This window comes from Chanodichthys erythropterus, chromosome 11, assembly GCF_024489055.1.
Source record: "Chanodichthys erythropterus isolate Z2021 chromosome 11, ASM2448905v1, whole genome shotgun sequence".
NCBI classification, from domain to species: domain Eukaryota; kingdom Metazoa; phylum Chordata; class Actinopteri; order Cypriniformes; family Xenocyprididae; genus Chanodichthys; species Chanodichthys erythropterus.
Genome location: NC_090231.1, coordinates 7,869,308 through 7,894,761, shown reverse-complemented (window position 1 = coordinate 7,894,761; position 25,454 = coordinate 7,869,308). Strand labels below are relative to the sequence as shown.

General features: G+C 36.1%; 1 protein-coding gene across 1 annotated transcript in view; it reads left to right on the top strand.

Annotated features, from left to right (window-relative positions):
• adamts17 (ADAM metallopeptidase with thrombospondin type 1 motif, 17) overlaps nt 1–25,454 on the top strand; it is a 161,950-nt gene that overhangs the window by 10,645 nt on the left and 125,851 nt on the right. The window contains exons 4-6 of the mRNA XM_067400968.1: nt 11,221–11,393; nt 17,982–18,065; nt 20,040–20,194. Coding sequence (XP_067257069.1) covers nt 11,221–11,393; nt 17,982–18,065; nt 20,040–20,194 — 412 coding nt within the window. The remainder of the gene's footprint in view (nt 1–11,220; nt 11,394–17,981; nt 18,066–20,039; nt 20,195–25,454) is intronic.

Below are 25,454 nucleotides of genomic sequence, written 5' to 3'. Positions count from 1 at the left end.
CCACATCCGGCGAGATTTTCAGTAAATTGTGTTCATAAAGTAGTAAAAATTGAGCTGATGTTATTCTTCCGTGACTGACATTTTGACATTGCAAAGCAGTCGTTTTTCATTAAAGAAATGGATAAATTATGCATTAATGTGATTGGAAAAATGTGTGTCACTATTATACACATCCCATTCTTTTTAAAACTATCCAAACACACCAATCCTCATCTATCAGCAGATCCCTTATATATACGCTGATAGACGGATCTGCTGATTGACTCCTGCTTTCAAATGCTCCCGTGTGTATCTGTGTAAGTGCTTGGTGAAGAGCATCAAAGGTGTCTATTTACAACTTGTTTTTGAGCTGTTGATCACTGGCTACGTTTACTTGCAACCAAATAATCTGTTAGAAATCGGATTGACTGCTCAGTCGGACTGAAAAACCTTCATGTAAACTCCTTTATCGATCCGATAGAGCTTGATTTGAATGAAATTTTGATTGTACTGGAAGGGGTGGTTTATTCCTAATAATCCAATCGAGAGGGCATGTAAACACTTGATTGGATTGAAACCGAAACTGGAAAGTACTGTGCGTGTGCAATGATGTAGAAATTGCATAATGACGTATGTTAAATAAACGAGTGTCCTGTCATTCTAAAATTCGCTTTTCACTCATCGTCTGTTTTTTTTTTACTGCCTAATAAGCAGCACGGCACAGCGGTTCTTATGCTCATTATCTCCAAATTATGACCAGAAATGTATAAATAATTCCACAAATGCAACGATGGGAGTGGCAAGTTTTACGCGTGATCTACTGTTGACGTGCAAATTAAAGAACACAGATGCAGTCAAATCATTTACCAAGATCTACCAAGAGCAGCGCAAATTAGCGTTGGGTCACAAATAAGCAGAGCTGAGGCTCATCAGGTGCGGTTCAACACAGGCGCAACTTGTAACATCTAATATACGGATAATATCTTCCTCTGACATTCCAAAGATATTAATATGAGTGGAAAATATTTACTCCCTTCTACCACGTGCTCTCTGTTCTCTGCAGTGTCTCCTCCTAGCAGCAACAATTGCAGCCATGTTGCAAAATGGGTTAAGATGCTTTTTTTTGGACGTTAAATAATGCCACAAATACCAGCAAATTGACTAGCGTAAACATTAGTAAAACGTGTTGCGTGATTCATTTAAATACTCGCCTCCCATAAATTGTAAATGTAAAAGTGGCCATGTAAACAGTCATTGTAGCCATATCTGTTGAGCGTGTGAACACAATGGCCAATCACAAGTGTTCAGAAGAGTAACTCAACAGTGCTCAAAATGCTAGGGGGAAATGCTGGTATTGTCACATTTTTAGCATTTCAGTACCAGCTTGGTACTGAGGTTGATACTTTTGAAAAACCTAGTATAAAAACATAATGTGCAAAACAGCAGTATTCATTACCGTTCAAAAGTTTGGGGTTGTTATTATCAATGTTGAAAACAGTTGTGCTGCACACTTTTTTTTTACAATATTTTTTGATGAATAGAAAATTCAAGAGAAAAGCATTTATTTAAAATAGAAATCTTTTGCATCTTTATAAAAGTTTTACTGTCACATTTGATTAATTTAATGCATCCTTTGAATGAAAGTGTTAATTTATTTCAAAACAAACAAATAAAAATCTTACTGACCCCAAACCTTTAAATGGTAGTGTATGACTAAATATATATTTCACACAAAGGGAGTTTCACAAAAACAACCGCGTGATGATTCAAATGAATCAGTGAATTGTTTCAATATGAATTATTCAAATGCTGTTAAAATTAATCAGCCTTCGTCTTGCAGCTGAAATGTACTAGTCATGTCACAACATTTAGTTTAGCTTCTCCCCAAGATTACCATTGTCCACTCTCTCTTCCTGTTGAAAAGCTCAAAACAGTTAAGTGAGAAAAGTTGAGCATTACTTCCTCAAATAACCCCACCCCAAAAGCCAAACCGTCCCTGGAGGAGGACAGACCTTAAATCCATTAAACTCCAAATGCCCCTCTCGGGCACACACACACACACACACACACACACACACACACACACACACACACACACACACACACACACACACACACACACACACACACACACACACACACACACACACACACACACACACACACACACACACACACACACACACACACACACACACACACACACACACACACACACACACACACACACACACACACACACACACACACACACACACACACACACACATGTAAGCTGTCTGGATGCGTAGGACGGATCAGGTTGCACGTGGTGATGGCAGGAGTGAGGAAAAGCTGCCGGTTTTCCTCAATGATTCCCTCTCTGTCTCCACTGAAATATGATTCTGACAAAACGCACTTAGCACTTCTAATCGGCCCGTGTAATCTGCGGAGTCGTACGTCCGTTGATCCATTCTGCCCACGCTTGCATGCCAGGAAGCTCAGGTTCGGCACAAACAGACGCCTTGCTTCATTCTTCATGTCCGTGCGTTCCCGTCGTGAGCGGGGTTGAAGAGGATCAAGTATCCACATTGAGAGGAGGGAACGCCGGTTTGGGAGCAGACACAAAGAGTGATCTGATCCGGGAGGAAACAACGTGTGAAATTTGTAAGGCTGATCCAAGAAGAGCGGTTGATTGATGCATACAGCACATTCACGCTGAACTCTGGGGCAGGGGCTGGTCAGTTTGGTGTCTGGAGAGAACAGAATCTACCCAAAATGATAATGAGAAACTTGTCATTTAGGTGGTGCATTTATCTGAAGTGACTTACAGTGTATTTGTTACAGGGAAAAGAACTTGTTAAAAGCTCTTGGGTCACCTCTTGCAGAATTTGAATCTAATACCTTTTGGTTAGCCAGATCAGTGTTATTGTATCAGATCAGTGTATCAGATCAGTGTCAGTTGTTATTGTAAAACTAAATCTAATACTAAACTATTAAAAATTGAAAGAAATGAGACTGAAATTATATAAAATATAAATATTACAAAACTTTAATGAAATATTGCCTTGGCAACTGACTGAAATACAAAAACTAAAATAAATTAAAGCTAAATAAATAATATTTAAAAACTATAAAAAATGACAAACGCACAATAAAATTACTAAACATTAAACTAAAATAAAAAAAGTGAAAAAATAAAAATTAAAGCTCATTCAAAATATTAATATACTATAATAGTATATAAATATTCATGAAATAACACTCAGCCATATTTTGTTTTTATTTATCCATATTTTATGCATAAAGAATTAAAATGGAGCGACTCTGACCCATTTTTCCCCAAATAAGCACAAACCATTTAAGCCTTTAACCACAAGGTCAGTCGTTCTTTTACTACTAGATTACACCAGCTTTTAAAGTAATAGTGCACATAAAATTAAATCATATAATTTCCAGACCCTGATTTATTTTTTATCCTCTGTGAAACATGAAAGATGGTTGACAGAACCTCAGAGCTTCTGTTTTTACAGCATTAGTTTCAGGGTATCTTTATAAAACTTGATCTAGTCATGATCATTTTGCTTTGTTTTATGAACTGTTCACTTCAAGTTCTGCTCACCATAACATTGAACTTGATTTGTTGGGGTCAGAAGTAAATCGCTAATCACTAATTTGTACTATAATTACATTCTTTTGCAAAATATTAATATTATCCACTTACACACTGCAGCTAAATTCAGTTGTCAATTCACCTTTTAGTGTTTAATCCTATTCTGTACACACACAGTTCAGTAATTTACGAGAGTGACAACCTCATTCTACAACCGAATTAACTACTGAAAAATGCAGGTAGCCTAGTGACAACCGCATTTACAAAAATTATACGCTGTGTGTATGGAACTAAACTGAACAAGATGAGAGATACATCTGTGATGCATGTTAAAATATGTATTTTCTTGTATCTCTGTATGCGCGGTGCAAGAAATCACAGGTAAAGCGATATAAGCCTGACGCATTCGTGTTGCCAGATCTTGCAAGCACATCGGCAAACAAGAACAAGCCCATAAAAATGAAATAAATGGAAATGCTTTATGCTGAAAATAAGACCTAAATGTTGATCAGTGAATGAGTCAATCGCGATGAGATCAGATGAAGAGAAAAAAACTCTCTTGCTTCTCAAAGTCTGAAAAAAGATCTCAATATGAACTGAAACATTTATCATCAAGACCAAATGATCTGAGCTGCTATCTGCAACTTTGTCAGCTATTGGCTCATTTGTGTTTGTTTATTTCTATTATAAGCCCATTTAGGAGAAACATCTTAGTCAATCTTGATACTTAAACATATCATGGAGAAGAGTGTTCAGTCTTTTGAGCTTTGAAGGCAAAAACATTTTTTAAAAGACCATCATTTTTCAGTTGCTCTGCTATATAGAAAAAAACATTTTTCTTTTACCTATCGATTTGATGGCCCTCACAAAGCATGTAAGCATGAACACACACACACACACACACACACACACACACACACACACACACACACACACACACACACACACGAGATTGAGCAGGTCTGGGTACGTGATTTATGTTTCCCCTTCAGCACGAAGGTATTATTTATAGTCAACCACATCGTTTTCACCATTATGGCCCCTCACAAAGCTTCAGGGGCCTGACTGAAAGATTTATCTGAAGTTGTACACAAATATTAATTGAATTTTGGAATGGACACATCAGTGTCGTGACCCAAAATCAGGTTAAATGTTGTTGTGGAAAGTTGAAGTGAGCAATTATTAACCACAGCCAAAAGTATCAATGATTCGAATGAGTTTTATTAAGACTTATGAACATCAAGATGATGTAAAACAAATGGATTGTTAAAGGAATAGTTCAGCCAAAAATGAAAGATCTGTGATCATTTACTCACCCTCATGTTGTTCCAAACACAATTTTTTTAAGTGGAGTGTAAAAACAGAATGTTTAATCTCCAAATATTGTCCATGGAAATGTGAAATGTGTATGATGATTCACTGTAGTCATTTATCCAAACAAGTCATTATCCTTACAATTTAATCATTGTCTTTACAGTTTATAATTTTCCAGACTAGAACTTTGAAAAGATGAAATCATTTTAATACATTTATTCAGTGAATACATGGTTTTATTACACTTACTATGTCAATAAATAATATTTAGCATATGTGCAATTATTGCAGTTTGGGCTCCTCTAGCCGAGCCTGGTTCTTTGAAAGAATCACCAGAGGCCCCACGATACAATATTATCACAATACTTATGTCACGATACAATATTGTGATTTTTAAATCTATTGTGATATTCTGCAATATATAGCAATTACCAAACTATGTGCTCAAAGGGTATGTCAACATCTGTTTTATCTAAAAAGATATGTTCATCTCACTTCAATTTTACTGCTGCAAAATAGGATTGTCAAGCAGACAGACTGACCAACACTGTCATAAATGTTGTATGCACCTGGCAAACTCAACTGTTTGTATTACAGTCTAGTCCACCTTGATTCACCCTTCGCTGGGAGTTTGATTGACAGGTGATTTGACCAATCATAACGCAGAATCCGCCGTTTTGTCCGAAAAACAAACCAGACAGGAGAGTTAGTAGATTAACTTCGGTGGACTTGAACTTGAAAAATGGTGTATTGATGTCTTTCCGCGGTTGAATCAACATACCTTCTGATTCTGATGTTCATTCATGGTTATTTTGTGCAATAGCCTAACTAGGATGAGATGATCGGTTTACATGTGCTTGTGTGTGCCTCTTCATCTAAACATCTTATGGAGGTTTTTTCTTTGGCTGCTCACTGGGGGCTTAATGCATGACAAAACCACTATGCAAATAAAAATTACTCAATATGGCTATTATGTAGTGCACAAATCATTTAGACAAAGTTTATGGTGCTGCTTTGTCATTTTTGGGCACCTGACAGCCCCAGTCTCAATTCACCTTCATTTTATGGAATTAACATCTCTGCTAAACTTTTCCCTCTGTCTTCCACAGAAGATCAAACACATCAGGGTGAGTTAATAATAACTGAACTGGTTTTTGTGTGCACTGTTCCTTTAAGACATCAGAACAGCAGGGGCCACCTGAGTCAGCCATATAGGTACTTTGTTATTACAGCTCTAGATGACAGTTTTGAGATAGCTTCCTGACCATTAACAGTGGTTTGTTCTTACTCATCACTTGTTTTATGATTGTCTCCATCTGCAGAAATGATTGATGGTTTCAGCACATTTCTAGTAAATGTGTGATTTTCAGTGTCAATTTTGTGGAAGCCCAAGGCACCATTAGTTTCCATTCTCTTTAGTCAGATCTGCCTGAAAACAGCTGAGAATGGGAAAACTGCTTGTGCTGCAAAAAGAGTGTTTCACATTAGTACCATATGTTGTGTTAGTCATTTATAAATGTGCACACATTCACACAAGCACAGATTTTCTAAACACCTGTAAACATAAATTAGAGACCCCCATCAGAGGGACCCCCATCAGAGCCCCACTGATTATGGGTGAGGGTGGGGGGTCTTAGACTCAAGTGAACAAACACATTTTTACAAATGTTCAAATTGCCTTTTTTTTAAGGTTGCCCTCAACTAAAGATTTTTTTCTGGTCGACTAGTAGTCGTTCATTTTAGGCATTAGTCAATTTATATTAGTCAAATATATATTTACATTTATATTTAAACCATATAATTCATAATAAAGACCTTTTATGCCTGCATAGCCTAATCATCGCTCAAGCACGCATAAAGCTTGTCACAGCGCATCGGCATAAGTAATGATTATGAATGCGCCGGGGAAAAACAGCTTTAACATTTTAATAATTAATTTATAAACTAGGGTTTTCTGTATTTTCGGCTGCAGTGATGATTGATGATGCTGACTCGTCATCTCCGCAGTAGTGCATGCACCTATATGCCTGTTTCATATGGATTACATAACCTGAGAATATTTGTTTTCCATTTGAATTGGAAAACAATTGAATTTGAATTTGAAACAATTTTTTTGTGGGGCACGCTCAAGTTTACAGAGAAAGACGGCAGAAAGCGCACACTGTTTGCTTTCATTATTTTATAAAAGCACAACGTTTCGTTGTTATTGTGAGTGCACGCAGATAAAAGTAGACTATTTACAGATTCAAAAGATGTATTATTCTTATCTGTATGATGAAAATTACGGAGTAAGTGCGAGTGATCGCGCCGGCACTTCCATGTTAGCTGTCATACAGAAAGCGCACTACTATTCAGCTTTCACACTCTGCACAAACACTTGAATGGCCCACATTTTTGGTTAACGTTAGAGCGAGCTGCCATGTAAAGTTGCTACTACTTACATGTATCATATGATAAGCCATATTTGAGGTTGTTGAATGATAGGCGAGCGTCCAGCTGTTAATGATCTGTCCATCACAGACCTTCACCACTTCCTGTGAATTTTTTTTCCTGCGACTAAGTGACTAATAAAATATTGGTCGACTAAGCTTCTTCTCATCGACTAACGGTTAGTCGATTATTAGAGGGGCCACAGCACCTTTATTTTTTCACTATTCGTCAACAGCAGTGTTGTTTTAAATTATTTTTATACTAATGCATATTTATATTTTTAATTGGCTTTTATTTTATATTTTCAGTTTTCATTTTCATTTTAGTTGAAGTTTTACTTGTTTTTTGTAATTTTCATTAGTTTTTTTTATATTTATGGCAACCCGTGACATTCTGCCTGGAGCTGTTCACGTCCTCAGACTCGAATTATGCGTGTGCCAAAATCAATGCCGAAATGAATCTGCAGCAGTCAGGTGGTACAAGTAAGAGCTTTGTAAGTTGTTTGTGTTCATTATTATTGTAATGTTATGTGCTTTGAGACATGAGGTAATTTAACGGCTCCTCTTGTCTCATGACGCTTTGCAGACTTTGTTTGCTTTCATATGTTTTGAAGGAGGTGTGGCTTTGGAGGCGTTCTGAAAGGAGGGTGGGATCTTACACTCATAAAGCTAACTTGCTATTGCTAGAATCTCCGAAATTGCCTACCCTACCTTTAAGTCATTTTAATATATATATAATTTTATTTCAGCTTTATTTCAATTAACAAAAACAATAGTCTAAGTTAATAATAACAATTAAGTTTTTAATAGTTTAAGTTAACAATAACAACACTGGTGTAGCCATTTTTAGGATTAAATGTGCTGCAGTGAATGCTTAGATTCATCAACAACACCTAATGTGTTATTGTAAACTTGCATTCATTAAAGTTGACATGTTTATAGCTAGCAGATAAATTAACGGCACATCAATGCAGTAGCTTATGTTTGTATTCAGACAGAAGTGATTCTTTCCTAGCAGAAGTGAATATGTGATGCCAACGCACTGAATAAAGGCCTTCAATGTATTTGTATTATGTTTTTTTAGAACTTAATGATAAAACAGTTAGAGAAAAATTGCAACAGATACACCATAATTGAACATTTTGGGAGCTTTAAGGACAAATCGGTGGGTTTGTGCAACCCAGTACATAAACCAAAACTGTTTGACGCAAAATGCCACTTTAGAAAACTGGAATTTACTTTTTCTTTTGTGTTATGGTAAACACATCTTTGCTTTTCCCCATGATAATGGATCATCAAATCTCTAAGGGTTGTTTACAGGTGTCTTCAGTATACAGACACATACACGCTCATGTTTGTAAGGAAATGCACGTGCAACCACAATACAAACAGCTCACGTCAAGAAGGAACTCTTAACTGTTCCTCAGACTGCTTGTGTGTGATTGTTGGTTGTGGTGAAAGTGTGTTATGAATGGATTTTACTTGTAGACAGGTTTGTGACAGGATCAGATGTCAGCCATTTACCTTTCAAAAAAAAAATTTATTTTCATAATCTGATGTATACAGTTATCGGCCAATGCCAGTATCAAAATTGCATTTCAAAGTTACAAAAACAATAATTTTATTAAACATTAGCACCTTTTGATCAGTCACAATCGACCTCACGCAAAACTTGGCATTTAGTGGTGGCTACAATTTAAGTTCATGTCTCACATGGTATATTTACATGAAAATTGTTTTCAACCACCACATTTATCAATGTACTATCATTCGTATGATTGGATTGGCGGCATACAGGTGTTTCATGAATCATAAGTAAACCCTGTCGTAAGATGATTTCTGTGCTTATTTCTATGATTAATTGATAAATGAGGCCCAATAAGACCAGGAACATGCATTAAGAAAGTAAATGGGGTGAATTTTGATTTCATGTTGTCTTTAATGCCATTTTGGTTGTATTTCTGTCTCTGTTCTTTCGGTCAAGTCTTATGTCTGGTGGACATTAGCTCCCTCAAAAGTTTGAACATGGTTATAGTAAAGCTGTTGCCATTAGATCAGGTCTAATTGTGCACACATACAACATATGTGGTGTAATTCTGAGGATGAATTGTGCTTAGAACCAAAATGTGTCCCCTGCTTAGCGCTGACAGCAACTTCAATCAAACATTGTGCTTTATAACCATAATGTTTGAAGAGTTTCTTTCTGTTTGTTGTTGATTTGTTTATCTGCTCCAGGAACTGTAATTCTGTGTTTGTCCTGTGAATCAATCTCGATGTTTGTATACATATGTATGTCTTTCAGAGTAACAAAGACCACATTTCCTGACATAATTGCAGGTTTGATGCTAAGATATGAAACATAGCCTGCACAAGTACATGAACACAGGCGATTATTACTGCACAAGCTAGATTTTAGTATGCATGCTTGCAATGTGTTGACGAAGCATTCATGTTTTCATAAAATTCACAACCATTTTTTAAAAACAATTTTTATTAGAAATTAATACTTTTTTTCAGAAGGGATGCATTAAATGAACAAAATGAACAACAACAAAAAATCAACAAAAAACCCATCCTGACAATTTATCATTGTTTCCACAAAAATATTAAGCGGCACAACTGTTTTCAACATTGATAATAATACGAAATGTTTCTTGAGTAGCAAATCCGTATATTAAAATGATTTCAGAGAGGATCAAAAATGATTCTATGGTGAAGTAAATACTACAGAAAAAACAACTGTAATTTCTGACTGAATAAGTTAGTTCAGACAAGAATTTAAAAAACAAAGTAAAATCTATATTAGTACTCAGTTTAAGCTTGTAGCAATTAAAGTGTAAATATCAGCGTTAAAAATGTAAGTAAAACCTACTCAACTTAATGATACTGGTGTTCCCATCATGCACTGGGGCATGAATAATTCATATTTTTCACTGTTTTCCAGCTGAATTTACACTGTTTTATTATTGCTTTTGTTGTTGTGACATCTGGAGTTCATTTTCTACTCAAAATGACACATTCATACTCAAAAATTATGCAACAAATGTTACCGTTAGTGTGTATTGTGTACCAAGTATTGAGGTCTCTATGTTCAGCTGTGAACCACTTTACTTCTATTATGTATATATGTTGTCTACACGGTATCTGCGATATTATTTACTTAGATGTTCAAAGTAAATCATACACTTTTGAGAGCATGGATTAATTCAGTGTAATATCGTTTAAGTAAAATGTACATGAAACAAGAGTATTTCAAAGTAATCTTCAACTAAAAAGAAATGACTCAACAAACTTTAACTGGCCAAGTTAAAGTTACTTATTTTCTTTGTTAATTTTACTTAACTTAGTTAAATACATTTGACTTAATTTCATATGTAAATTTTTCTTAAAAAATCTGCATGCAATTTAGCCCTTGTTTAGAGAACAAGGGCAAAATTAAAAATGATTTTGTCTCACAAAGGACATCCAAAATGTTTTTTTTTTAAATGTTTAATTGTCTATCTGTGTTGTTTGTGTTGTGTAATGGTAGCAAATGAGTTTCCCCTTACAGGGATTAATAAAGTTTTCTAATCTAATCTAATCTAATCTAATCTAATCTAATCTAATGCAAAAACTTGCAAAAGAAAAATTAAGTAAAGTTTTTTTTCAGTGTGACACTGAAGACTGGAGTAGTTATGCTGAAAATTCATCTTTGCATCACAGGAATAAACTACATTTTAAAATATATTCAAATAGAAAGCAGGTATTTTAAATTGTGATACTATTTCACAATTTTACTGTTTTTACTGTATTTTTGATCAAATAAATGCAGCGATGGTAAGCATAAGAGATTTTCTAAAACATCAAAAAACCTTACCGACCGGCCTAACAGTTCTGTTTGTGTACTTGTGTCTCTGTGTGTGTTAGACAAGAAGAAGGACAAAAGGACAAAAGGAGCAGAGGAGGTGCGTGGCAGGAGGAACGCCATCAGGCTGAGTAGAGAGTACACTGTGGAGACGGTTGTGGTGGCTGACGCAAACATGGTGCAGTACCACGGCGCTGAGGCTGCCCAACGTTTTCTGCTCACCGTCATGAACATGGTGAGTCACATATGCACATAACGTGGTCTAATGCCCCATCAATTTTCTCCATAAACAAATAGGTTTTTAACAACAGCATATGAACCTTTCAAAACAGACCTGCCATGGCGATCCACAAGTGGTTCTCAATTCCCACAGAAGACCCACAGAAATTTTGCCCTAATCCTTAACCATGACATATGAAATAACAATCAGAAAATCTTTCTTTTTTTTTTTTTTTTTTTAATGGAACAGTTTATTGAACCTTTAGACAAAATAAAAAAAAAGTTGTTGATATTGATTATATTGTTAAGTATCATAGTTGATGCTTTTAGCCTCATATAATATGATATAGTGAGAATATGGCGCTTATAGTTGAGGAGCTAAAAATTTGTAGTCAGAGGCCCAAACTGTGCAAAAACATGCAATTTGGTGCAGTTACTGACATATGTGGTAAGTATAAGGTAAAGTAAGATGGAATTCTGATACCTTGCAATGTAAATCAATTAGATCTTTATAACAGTATAGCAAATATATAATGCAATGCAAAAAAAAACAACAACTAAACTATCATTTAGATGACAGAAGGCATGCAGTATTTTCACAAAAACAAGGAGAAAAAGGATTTAAGTGCAGTAGTCGTCGTTATATAGACAGAACTGTAACCAATCAATGTTAAAAACCTGTGACAACTTAAACCATTTGTAACCTTGGAGACTAACTGAAACACAGAGAAATGAGAGAAAACTGAGGCGCAGAACTGAAACATAATACATAATCTGCTACAGACTGTGCGATTTCAGCAATCTTATAAAATCATTACAAATTACAATTATTTTTGTTTTGTTTGAAGTCTTAGTAAATTTGTTGCGTTTTTATTTTTTTAAAATGTCTATGTATGTTTTATTAATTTTTATTTATTGTTTTAGTTATTTTAGTACGTTAAGTTAAATTAAATGAAAATTAGAAAAAAAATAAAAATATTTTATTTATTTCAGTTAAAGGTGCAATATGTAATATTTTTGCAGTAAAATATCCAACAACCACTAGGTCAGTGTTATATATTTTGTTCAGTTGAGTACTTACAATATCCCAAATGTTTTTCAACTATTTGTAAATCGTGAGAAAATTGCAATTTTAACCAAGGCTGCGAGACGTGTGAGGAGTCACCTGTCAATTGCGTCATACCGCATTACCCTCGGTTTCCGGTTTTATTTTGTAGAAACCATGGAAACACAAAAGACGCTTTAATATATGACACATTTTAATAAACAAGGGAGCAACTGTTTTGATATATTTATAGACAGAAAACTAATTGTTGTTATATAGCTCAACACGTTAAGTTTAAATCTTATTTTTTTTATTTTTTTTGCGAGTACCATACTTTACCACGCCTCAGAGAAAAACACTATTTTGTCAAGTAGCTAACATAGCATAATCAGATGCAGCTTTATTTTTAGTAACAGTAATACAGAATTTTCTCCATTATTCAATACGTTTTAAAATTAATTGCATGCCATTTATCAACACAAGCATCCAGCATTTAATATGATATTCTGAAATCGATCTATCTTACTGCAGTGTGTAACAGATTCTCACAGCAGCTGCAGAGCGAACGCTCAGAGTAACGTTATAACATCATTTTCAACACTCTCAAATGTATCTAATATGATAAACAGAGTTGTGTTACCTCATACTCATGACCGGAAAAGCGGAAGCGGCGCCGGTGACTGTGTCATAATAAAAGTCCTGCTGCTCGTGAGGCGTGTTTTGAGCAATCGCTCCAGTGGCCTCGTTCAGTTCCCACAACATTCGCTCCTGCTCTGCTTTATACTACAGTAACGTTAATAATCGCATCCATGGGCATGATTTCTTCCCGACTCCAATCCCTATTCTTTTGCACCGTCCGTTGATATGGAGACCACATGTCCCAAGATTCCACTCTCAAACTTGGCGTCATAAAGCAACGCCTTTGTTTTGAATAGGCCTCTAGCGACCTCTAGCAGACAGAATTCTTACATACTGCACTTTTAACGTTATTTCAGTACAATTTTTTTATGTTTTCAGTTTCAGTTAATTATAATAACCCTGGTTTAGATTGTTTACACTACATGTTTTGCATGTAACAGAGCATTTGGACACTAGTGTAACTCCTGGCAAGATGGAAGAGAAATGGGTCATAAAACAGGAGACGGATAGCAGTTGGGAGTGAGCATTTGCTCTGCTGACCGCAGCTGTGCAGTGTGTGACATTCATGAGTCGGCAGCTCTCGGACACACACACACACACACACACACACACACACAAACACACACACACACACATGTTTGTTTTTGTGAAATGTGGGGACATTCCATAGACATAATGGTTTTTATACTGTACAAACCGTATTTACTATCCCCCTACACTACCCCTAACCCTAAACCTAACCATCACAGGAAACTGTGCACACTTTTACTTTCTCACAAAAACTCATTCTGTGTGATTTATAAGCCTTTTGAAAAGTGGGGACATGCTGAATGTCCTCATATTTCACCTTTTTTTGTAATACCCATGTCATTATACACATTTATGTCCTGATATTTCACAAAAACAAGTACACACACACACACACACACACACACACACACACACACACACACACACACACACACACACACACACACACACACACACACACACATATATGCAAACACAAACCTCTGTTTAATCACATGGACTCTGTTCCAAAAAATTAGTGTGCTGTCTATGTATGCAGCATGCTGAGAGATGGTCCTCACTGCAAAACATGAGATCCAGGGTGCAAAGATGGATCCAGAACCCAATTTATATATCCCTAAACCTACCCATCTCCACCCCCTGGATCTGGATCCTGGATCGCATGTTCTGCAGTGAGGAGCTACTGCATTTTGAGGCATCATGAGTTTGAGGCAACCAATCAGAATTTAAAGTCATAGTTAAAGTTTTTCTAATACAATGGGCCTCATTCATGAAACGTTTGTAAATATATGAGTAAATTTGGAGTAATTTGCAAATAAAACAGACCTTCCCTTCAAAAGTGTGTATGTTAATGAATTCCAATCATTTGTAAATATGGTGTGCGTGCACGCTATAGACTGTAAAAAAAGATGGACGATGCACCATCACTCTCCCACACTCCTGCAGAATCGGTTAATAAAACAGAACAGCTCTGGTGTAAAATAAACAGTTCTGGAAATGTAGAAATTAAAGATAAAGCTCCAATCCCCTTCTCCAAGATCCAGAATAAAATCTGTTGGTGCTTCAGTGACTTCGCTCAGAGAAGTTGTCAATCACAGCTGTCAATCATGACGTCAAAACCCACATTTTTATTTAACGAAAGAATACTTTAACTAACTTCAGCATGATAAAACTGCCTGAGATGACAGAAACCATCTTTGTAAAAAAATATTTTGACGTGTAATTTGACTGTTTAGTTTGTCTTACGTTCATTACATTACATGGAGAGGGCGGGGTTTATGACCTATACTGCATCCAACCACCTGGGGGCAATCGAGACACTTTGGCTTCACTTTTCAGGACTCGTGTGGCACGCTTGGTGCACGCTCATTCACAATTAGCATAATCCCTGCCTAAAAATTAAATAAATGCAAAGCTAAATAGAATATATTAGTAAATATATTAAAGACTAATATTATTTTGATTGACTGTAATTAATGTTGCATGTCAACTAACGTTGTATTAGTAGACTGTTAGGTTAGGGTTAGGTGTTAGTGGGGTTAGTAGAATAAGTTTTCATGTACCTGCTAAGTTACTTACAGTCAGTAAAATGTAAAACTATCGAAATAAAGTGATACCAAACTAACAAAAATGACAAAAACACATAAAACATTACTAAAATAATAAAATAAATCAAAACTGAAAATATAACAATAAAAGCAAATTCAAAATATCAATAAATACTACACTGGTATATAAAATAATGCTGATTTAGATATAAGATTATGAAGCCCAACAAATTTTTTTCTTGAGATTAAATAAGGTGCATACATGAATCATGGACATTAACACCAAGAATGTGTATTAAAAAGTAAATATGATCTGTTTTGACTTTAACAATGATGAGATGGGATTGTGTGTGTACTGTAGGTTTGAAAGCAAGGAAGAAAGAGAAATCTTCTTGATTTGTGTATTTCAGTTCACCCCAGAGTGAATGACCTCACTCTCATTCAGAACAGGTTCATAAACACAGCGTGCGTGGAAACGAGCCTGTGTAATAAAGTACAAACAAACTAAATATTGATCTGTAAAACAGTCCACAAAACAACACCTCACTGCATCTGCTGTGGTAAAGCAAAGTTCATCAATTCAAGAATGGTTCTATACTGTATCTCTAATGACAATGGCGAGTCAAATGAAGATTAATGTAAAAATAAATGAATTGCCCAGATGTGTGTGATTTTGTAAGAAAGTACACCTCCTTTTGTCCTCCCCGAGGTCCTTAGATTTACATTCTTCACAGACGAGTTCAACAACGCTGTGGAAAAACGTGCTGTTATTCAAATCAGTCGCTGATATTCCCCTCCAGATGCTGGTTACTCATCAATATCTGAATCCTCCCTTCAGTTCAGCTCTATACTTCTTCATTAACTTCACCCCACATGGAATTGTCATTTTTTTTTTTTTTTTTTTCAATAACAAACGGTTATGCCTTTACTCAATATTTACACAATATTTTGCATCATCTGCACAAGGTGTCTGTAGATTTTGGAACTGTTAGTTGGCCAAGCGGCATGCCGATTATTCATTAATGCATTTGGCATATCTATTATTTTGATCTGTTCATACGTTGACTGCTAATCTAACTAATGGAGTGCTATATGTATGTGTGTGTTATGCAACAGTTGGGATCATTAATATGTAAGTCCCCAATATTTGCATATGCCAGCTCATGTTCAAGGCATTACACAAGGGCAGGCAGTATTAACGTCTGGATGTGCACAGCAGAATCATCAGACTCAAGCAAGGACAATAGCGAAGAATGGCAGATGGAGCAATAATAACTGACATGATCCATGATATCATGATATTTTTAAATTTTAAATGTTTCGTTAGCATGTTTCTAATGTACTGTTAATTGTGTTTAAAGTTACCATTATTTATTACTATATTCACGGAGACAAGAGCCGTCGCTATTTTCATTTTTAAACACTTGCAGTCTGTTTAATTCATAAACACAACTTCATTCTTTATAATTCTCTCCAACAGTGTGTAATGTTAGCTTTAGCCACGGAGCACTATCAAACTCATTCAGAATCATATGTAAACATACAAATAAATACTATACTTACATGATCCGATGCATGCAAGCAGCATGCATGACAAACATTTTTTAAAGATCCATTTGAGGGTTATATTAGCTGTGTGAACTTTGTTTATGCACTGTTTTATTGTCGAGAGCTCGGGAGGGCAGGGAGCAAGAGATTTAAAGGGGCAGCAGCCTGAATTGGTGCATATTTAATGATGCCCCAAAATAGGCAGTTAAAAAAAATGTATAAAAAAAAATCTATGGGGTATTTTGAGCTGAAACTTCACAGATACATTCAGGGGACACCTTAGACTTATATTACATCTTGTGAAAAAACGTTCTAGGGCACCTTTAAACATTTAAAATGAACTGGCTATATTCATTTTGAAATGTTTAATGCAAGATGTAAAATATTGTAAAATTATTTCAAACAAAGGGTATATATATTGAGAGCCTGTCCACACGGAGATGTGTTTAGATGTATACATAAAAATTTTGTATCGTATCGGCGTTTAGTCCAGAGGGATCTGATGATGGTAAGATCAGATCTCTGTGTGGAGCGCCGGCTGTTGTCAGACTCCTTGTGCATACAAAAATCTCACTGGATTATTACAATTAATGGCAAAAATTTATGTTTGGAAATGTAAACTGATATTTCCTACTAACATTACAGCAAAAGATATAAATAACTGGCTTAAAACCATTTTCTTGGGGGTGAAAATACTGACATGCCTAAGACTTTTGCACAGTAGTGTATATGGTATTAATTAGCCTGATACCAGCTAGGCCAATAAATCGTCTGATATTAGGATATTTTTGATACCAACATCAGCTTATAAGGTACCCGTTTGGCACTTAACAGATATTTAATCTTTATTTCTACTAAAAAAAATGGATACTTAATGTTTTCTGTGTACTAATATTTTGAGTGAATATTCTGTAGCTTTGCCTTTGGTAATTGTAAAAATTCAAACTGGTCAACTGAAAAACAATCCGCTTGTTAAGTTGTATACTGTGTACACTACAGTCTCCATGCTCACAGCATCCCGAACACCAATATTTTAACGCATCATAAAAGATGAATTACTGTCCGACCATCTGAGATTTCAGTATGAAGATCGGTAGAATTACATCACATCATGAGTGTATATTAGCACCATTTGTGGTTTGCTTTTGGCATCTGATATAGCATTTGGACCCGGAAGTGGTGGTATGTGACGTCAGACTTAAACGCATAACATATCTTTAATTTTTTTTTTTAATATGTGATATTGCATAGTTAATCAGTAAGTTAATTATCTTGTCTTGTTCTCTCTCTATAGGTTTATAACATGTTTCAACACCAGAGTTTGGGTGTGTTGCTCAACATCCGGGTCACCAAGTTAGTTCTTCTGCACACCCGTCCAGTAAGTGTGACCCTGTGATATACAAACACTACATTAACAACCAGATCTATGTATGTGAGTTACTCAACCTGCTATTTATCCGCTCCCTTGCTGTTTTATCAGGACCTGTGATGTTACCTCCTCAGTGTGTGTGTGTGTGTGTGTGTGTGTGTGTGTGTGTGTGTGTTTTAACTACTGGTTTTCCCCTCCATTTTATTGCTGGATTGCGTTCTCTCCAAAGGCTCCAGAGAGTCTGCCAGAAGGTTTTTTGATTACTCACCTCAGGTCTAAAATGATGTATGATGTAGCCATTATGGCTATTCAGTGACATCCTGACACACATCAATATACCAGGGATGTAGCGGTACACAGAAGACACGGTTCGGTACGTACCTCGGTTTTGGGGTCACGGTTCGATACGAGTTCTGTACAACAGGAAAAACAACCAATCTCCAATGCTAGGTTTCTTTTCATTTATTTTGAACAGACAGTAGTGCAAATTACAGTTTGTTCCAACTAGTGGCGTTTAGTCCCCCCTGAGGTAGTTGGTACAGTACAGCCTCCTTTAGTGCAATAAGCACTGAGCAGTAAACAGAATTAACTCTTGCATATGTCATATTTTTTGTAGGGCTGATTAAAAAAAGCATCCTGATTGCTAAACATAAAAAATTAAGGAGTTTTTGATTTGTTACTCTAATTGATAGATTGACCAATGCTGTGCTGCAGGGGCGGTTCTAGGATTGGATCTTCAGGGGGGCCTAAGTGGAGCCTCATTGTAAATTGGCACCACTATATTACTATGTAGTAAGTCAAAAGTACCCTACTTGTACTTAAATTAGTACTAAGTACATACAAAAATCAGTCTTTCTGCAGTACAGTTCAAATCGGTACATGTTTAGGCTACTGTTTAACTAACAGAAAGTTTGTGTCAGTGGAAGTTCAAGAAGAATTGAAAGATCCCTTGGAGGCTGTTAGCTTTGATGCAACAGTCAATGATACACATTGATACACAATGATACACAAAAGTTTGGAGTCGGTAAGATTTTTTGAAAGAAATCTCTTCTGCTCACCAAGGTTGGATTTATTTGATCAAAAATATAGTAAAAACAGCAATGTTGTGAATTATTATTACAATTTAAAATAACTTTTTTTGTTTGAATATATTTTAAAAAACAGATTTTTTTTTTCTGTGATGCAAAACTGAATTTTCAGCATTATTATTCCAGTCTTCAGTGTCACATGAACCCCTTAGAAATCATTTTAATATGCTGATTTGATGTGCTGCTTCATATTTTTGTGGATACTGTGAAACATTTTTTTCAGGATTCTTTGATGAACGTTCAAAAGAGCAGCATTTATTTGAAATATAACTTTGTAATAATGTGAAAGTCTTTAATTTTGGTCAATTTAATGTGTACTTGTTAAATAAAAGTATTAATTTAAAAAAAAATAAAAAAAAAATCATACTGACCCCAAACTCTTGAAAGGTAGTGTATACAAACCTTTGTCTAATAAACACTCTATAATGACTAGCAAGTAGCAAATCATGATTCATGTAAGCACCAAAATGGCTTTTTAAGCCCAAATTTGATCTGTGTGCCCTTTCATGTGTGAATAGGAAATACTGCTCTTGTCAGTTTTATTGGGTCTTTAAAGTAAAATCCACTGAATAGAAGAGTAAACTATTTATCCCTGGATGTAAATGTCATATTTAATTTGAGGCAAATGAAAACGAGGCTGTGTGGGACAAAATTCATTATGTCTTACTGTTTTAAAGGAAAAAATGAATCCCTTCAATTCATTAGCATTTAAGATGTATGGACTGACATTTAATACTCTGACCGTGTTTAAATGACCACTAAAGGTTTGTTACTACAGATGTCTTTATAAATAAAGTGGGAAGCATTTAATTTAAACATTTGCTGTATCATAGTCTTATTAATTATATTGTATATATATATTATAATGTGTAGATATTGTCCAATGTGCTCTCAGGAAAAGCTGAAGGTGGGCCATCATGGGGAAAAAGCCTTGGAGAGCTTCTGTCACTGGCAGCATGAGGAATACGGCACACGATACCTCGGTAACAATCATGTTCCTGGGAGCAGAGACGACCCTCCTCCTGTGGACGTGGCTGTGCTGGTCACCAGGTATTGATCAATCATGCTTAATCAATCATAGGATGACCCCAACATTTATTTGGACATTTCATTCACACTTGTCTGAATGCCATCACATTAGATTAAAAAATGTCAGACCAAGTGCACTTATTTAAAGAAAGGCAAGCACCGTTAGTGGATGTATTACTGGATCATGTTCATAATGTAATGAATCACACCTGTGTGAACTTGAGTAGCGCTTCATACATCTACAAAAAATTACCAAAACACCACTTGATTAAAAGACATTGACCAAAAACGATGAAGAAAGTTCATTAAGAGAAAATATCATGCAACATTTGAGATGCTGGCTATTGAATGCAATTGCATTCAGAGGATTTTAAATGTTACTTCTGCGTCCAAATACTATTTGGGCCTTTAACATTCTGAATTTCGCTTTTCTTTCTCCATCGCCGTCCCTCTTTTTTTTTTTTTTTTACGTTTTTCACTTTCCATTTTGTCACACACATCCTTTGAAGTCCTGTATCTTTCAGCTCTTGGTTGTTTAAGACAGATTTAACCTTTTTCATCCCTTTTATTGAGATCCAACACAATTTGAACCTGCCAGTATCTGAGCTGTGATAGACCCTAATAATCCTTCTGTCAGCGAGACAAGTTTGCTCCCAATCTTCATCTTTTCACTACAACAGATTACTAGCGGCAGCCAAAACACTGCATTCCCAGCGCAGGATTAGGGTTTATTAGCGTACTGTAATTTTCAGAATCAAAAAAAAGTAAAGAAAAAGAAAATCCTTTTGTTAAAACGACTCATGTGAGCCTGTCAGATAATATCTGTCATCCCGGGCCCGAGAAGCTCGCAGGGAGAGCGAGCTCACACAGAGAGTGCCTTTGTTCCCCCTGCGCTGGGTTAAATATGATCTCCGCTGGCGTACAAAAGGAACTCTCTATAAGGATGCGGCGTACAGGAGCAACATCTGTCTCAGCTTGCATGCCAAGATGGCTCGGGGCAGCGAGAATGCATCAAAGCAAATTAAGGCTTGACAAGGTGCGCCTCGGTTTCCCCTCTCACAGTTTGCGTGGCTCGTCCCAGGTTCCCGCGGCACTTGCTGACTGAAGAAGATTATCTTCCGTAGATGCATTTTTCACTGCTCTTGTGAGAGATTAAACTCATTCGGAACACAGTCAGCCCTTCGCTAAGACCCCACATAAAATCGTTACTGTGCTCAGTTTGTGCATTTTAAATAGCGGTTTCAGGTGGAGTGATGCTGTCCCAGTAGAGTCACTGTGCACTCTACTGTATTCTCCACAACAAAGTATGCATAATCTAAGATAGATAGATAGATACACTGCCCTCCAAAAGTTTGGAAACGCCCTAGAAAAGTGGGGTTTTGGACAATATTGGCATGAATCCTTTTTAATGTGTGATTATTTTGCACTGATAAGGGACAACACAAATTACGAAAACATATTTTATAACATAAACAGGTTATATACGTAGAAAAAACTTACATTTTTTATTAATCAAAATATCCACCATTAGACCTAAACTGGGTTCTAATTTGGTTAATTGTATTCTTTACTTAATTGGCAATCAATTGTTGAAGCTATTAAGGTGTGCTGACCCAAAAATCTTTTACAAACCTGGTCCGAGTTTAAACCAGTAACCAGGCATCACAGCTGGCAAAGGGGCATGTCTGACTTTGACATGTATATATTGCCATTATTATGTAATCAAAATGAAAATTATTATTGCTGGTCTTCAATGATAACGTCAAGTTACTTTAATGTAACTTTATTTTATTTTTGGATTTATGCTGATATCGTCCAAAACCAGACTTTGCCAGGGGTGTTTCCAAACTTTTGGAGGGCAGTGTAGATCTGGATGATGTTGTCTGATATGTGTTAGCATATTTGTCACCACAATGACAAAATATTTTGTCTCATTCTAACAGCAGAAACAACTTTAAATACTCCGTCATTTATGGTCATGCAGATAAGAGTAAGACAGCATTGAAAACTGTAAAGGGTTTACTTTTATTTGCAAAAACCCACATCACAATAAAAAACAAAATGTGCTTTTTTAAAATAAACAAACACAATGCCGCTTTCTGCCATCCTGGTTTCCTTTCTGTGAAGGTTGTGGAGTACGTCACAAAAAATAATCGAAACTGTATAGGTGGTGCAGTTTACTGTTGTGGCAGTTAGCTAGTAGCATTACGTTACCATGCGCGCCCCCTTCTGGATTGAAGTGTGGATCACCTTTGACTGACTGTATTCATCGTCTGACTGTATGCACCGAACCATGGCACCCGTACCGTGACGGTTCAGACTGAACAGACGGATGGACCATATTTCTGTTATAAGTCTATAGCATGAAGTTTTGTGCTGCGTTCCATCCGAAGTCAGATGCAGGATATTCCCACTTGATATCTTTGACTTCTGACCATTAATGCTCGATGCTCAAGATTGATGTACAAAGAAACAAAATAGCAAATCTGCTGTTATGTTTGAAGCTGTTCAAGTTTCTTCATAGATGTTGAGGTTAAATGATGCTATGAAATGTATGATTGTCAAAAGAGATGATCATTTACCATGTTTTACACGGCAGACTCTGCAAGCGTTTACTAAATAGGTCTGATTATTATATAATGTTGGCACTTGTAGATTTCCGAACGAGTTTCCAAATTGGAAGTCTGCCTTTGCACTGCACCCTTCCAAGTAGGAAGTTGGAAATTCTGACTTTACGAGTTGAATGGAAAGCTGCATAGTTACTGTTATGCTGGATGAGGTCAGAAATGCTTTCGCCTGGACAGTTTCGCAGCAGTTGTGACAAGGTCCTCCATGCACGTCAGTGCTAATGGAAATCAGCATGGCCTAACTGTATCCATTCCTAGCCATCCTTGGCTGAACGGGATCTGTCTTCAGCACCCAGCTGTGTGTCACATTCACTTAAGCTGTGAAGGAACAGGGAGGGAAACAAGAAGCCCACATCAAAAACGCTTTGGAATAGAGGGACATCAGACAGCCAAAGTGACACGTCGCAGAGCACGTATGGTGCAAACGTTTGATGACTGTAGACTCAAAACAAGAGACATCCATCTTAGCTGCCTGACGTTTAGTAAACAACAACTTCTTTGTTAATTCTAAAAGCCTATTTGATTATTTTTTTTCTGTCCAGCCACCTCAAAGGTCCTCTGATGTTTTAGTTTGTCATTTGTTGCCCACTTGTGGTACCACCAACGTTGGGAAAACTACTCTGAAACTAGCATCCAAAACTACAACCTACTCGTAATTTAAAGAACACTACAATCAAGCTTTTGAATTTTTTTTAACCGATTTCAACTTAAAAACTGAAGTTCAGTTGCTGCCTTCAATTTTTAAGTATAAGCAACTTGGTTATACAAGTAATTTCAGCTTAAATTATATTAAACTGACTTTTAAAAATGGAGTTGAATCTCATTCAGTATAACTTATAAAAAGATTTGGTAACACTTTATTTTAGGGTCTTTTAACTAGTTGCTTATTAGCATGCATATTAATAAAATATTGGCTATTTATTAGTACTTATTACGCACATATTCTGCATGACCTTATTCTACATTCTTAAACCTACCCAATACCTAAACTTAACAACTACCTTACTAACTATTAATAAGCAGTAAATTAGGAGTTTATTGAGGGTCATAGTTAATGGTTTATATGTGTTCCATATTCTAAAGTGTTACCAACGTTTTTTTTTTTTTTCAAGAGACACAAACTAATAGTTTTTGTTAATGATAACAGCATTAATGTTTAAAGTTAAAGGGTCGGTTCACCCAAAAATTCTGTCATTAATTACTCACCCTCATGTTGTTCCACACCTGTAAGACCTTCATTCGTCTTCAGAACACAAAATCCGATGTCTCAGTGAGGCCTCCATTGCCAGCAAGATAATTAACACTTTCAGATTCCCAGCAAGCAACTAAAGACATATTTAAAACAGTTCATGTGACTCAGGTGGTTCAACCTTAATGTTATGAAGTGACGAGAATACTTAAAAAAAAAAAAAAAAAAAAAGACTTAATGACAATATCTAGTGATGGCCGATTTCAAAACACTGCTTCATGAAGCTTTGCGAGTCTTTTGTTTCAAATCAGCGGTTCGGAGTGTAAAAGTCACATGATTTCAGTAAACAAGGCTTCATTACGTGATAAGTGTTTCGAAATTTCAATGTTTCACCACTGGGGGGCGTGACTTTGGCAGTTTGATAACTTTATGGGCATCTGAAAGTATTAATTATCTTGCTGGCAATCGAAGCCTCACTGAGCCATCGGATTTTATCAAAAATATCTTAATTTGTTTAACGAAGATGAATGAAGGTCTTATGGGTGTGGAACGACATGAGGGTGAGTGATAAATGACAGAATTTTCATTTTTGGGTGAACTAACATTTAATTTCCGTTAAATTACATCACAGAGTTTCAACATTTGGTGCTGATATGTGAATAATATGCATAAAAGATGGGAAACCATTGCATAAATACCAGATGCGTTACATTTGCCAGAAAAGTCGTGTTTCTTGTTTCTTTTGTGGAACTGCCTATTAAAGATATGTAAGGGAGGCATTATACAACTTGAATATCAGATAATTTATTTATAAAATCAGAGCAGTATTTATCTGGCAGAAAAACGCTCTACTGACATAATTGAACAAACACTAAATGAAACAAACTAGATAAGTATTACTTTTGTAGATTGGGAAGATTTGAAACTTTTTAACTATTTTAAAAACAGCTATTATCACTCTACCACGTAATGTGGATTTGTTAGTGAGTTCGCTGCTTTTAGTTATTTACTCCCCAACACCGGGTGCCAGAAGCCCTGCCTGTTATTTGTTAACAATATAGTGTTTAAAACTACAGTAGAAGTATCTGGTTTTCTTGCTCTCCTCACCTGTTACTCATTGTTTGAGCTCAAAAATGGTTTTGGTAAAGTCAAATTACAGGCTTGGAGGCTGCTGGAGTTCGGCCCTGCCAATGACAATTACAAGAGGAAGCACATCAGACATCTTTAGCTCTTTGTTGTTAGAAGATTTGGAGGCATTGAACATGGTTGTGCTTGACTCAGGAATGCCTTTCAATCCTAAATGTCTACTGCTTATTGAGACATTCAAAGGCACCTTCAGCTTGAACTGACGTTGACCCTGATGGGTTGTTTAATTGTGCTTTAGCTTGCCTAGTTTGTTTGTTAGTGCTTGGTGCAACTCTTATTGTGCTGAGAAAGCAAAAAAACAAAGTCTCTTAGATCTTCT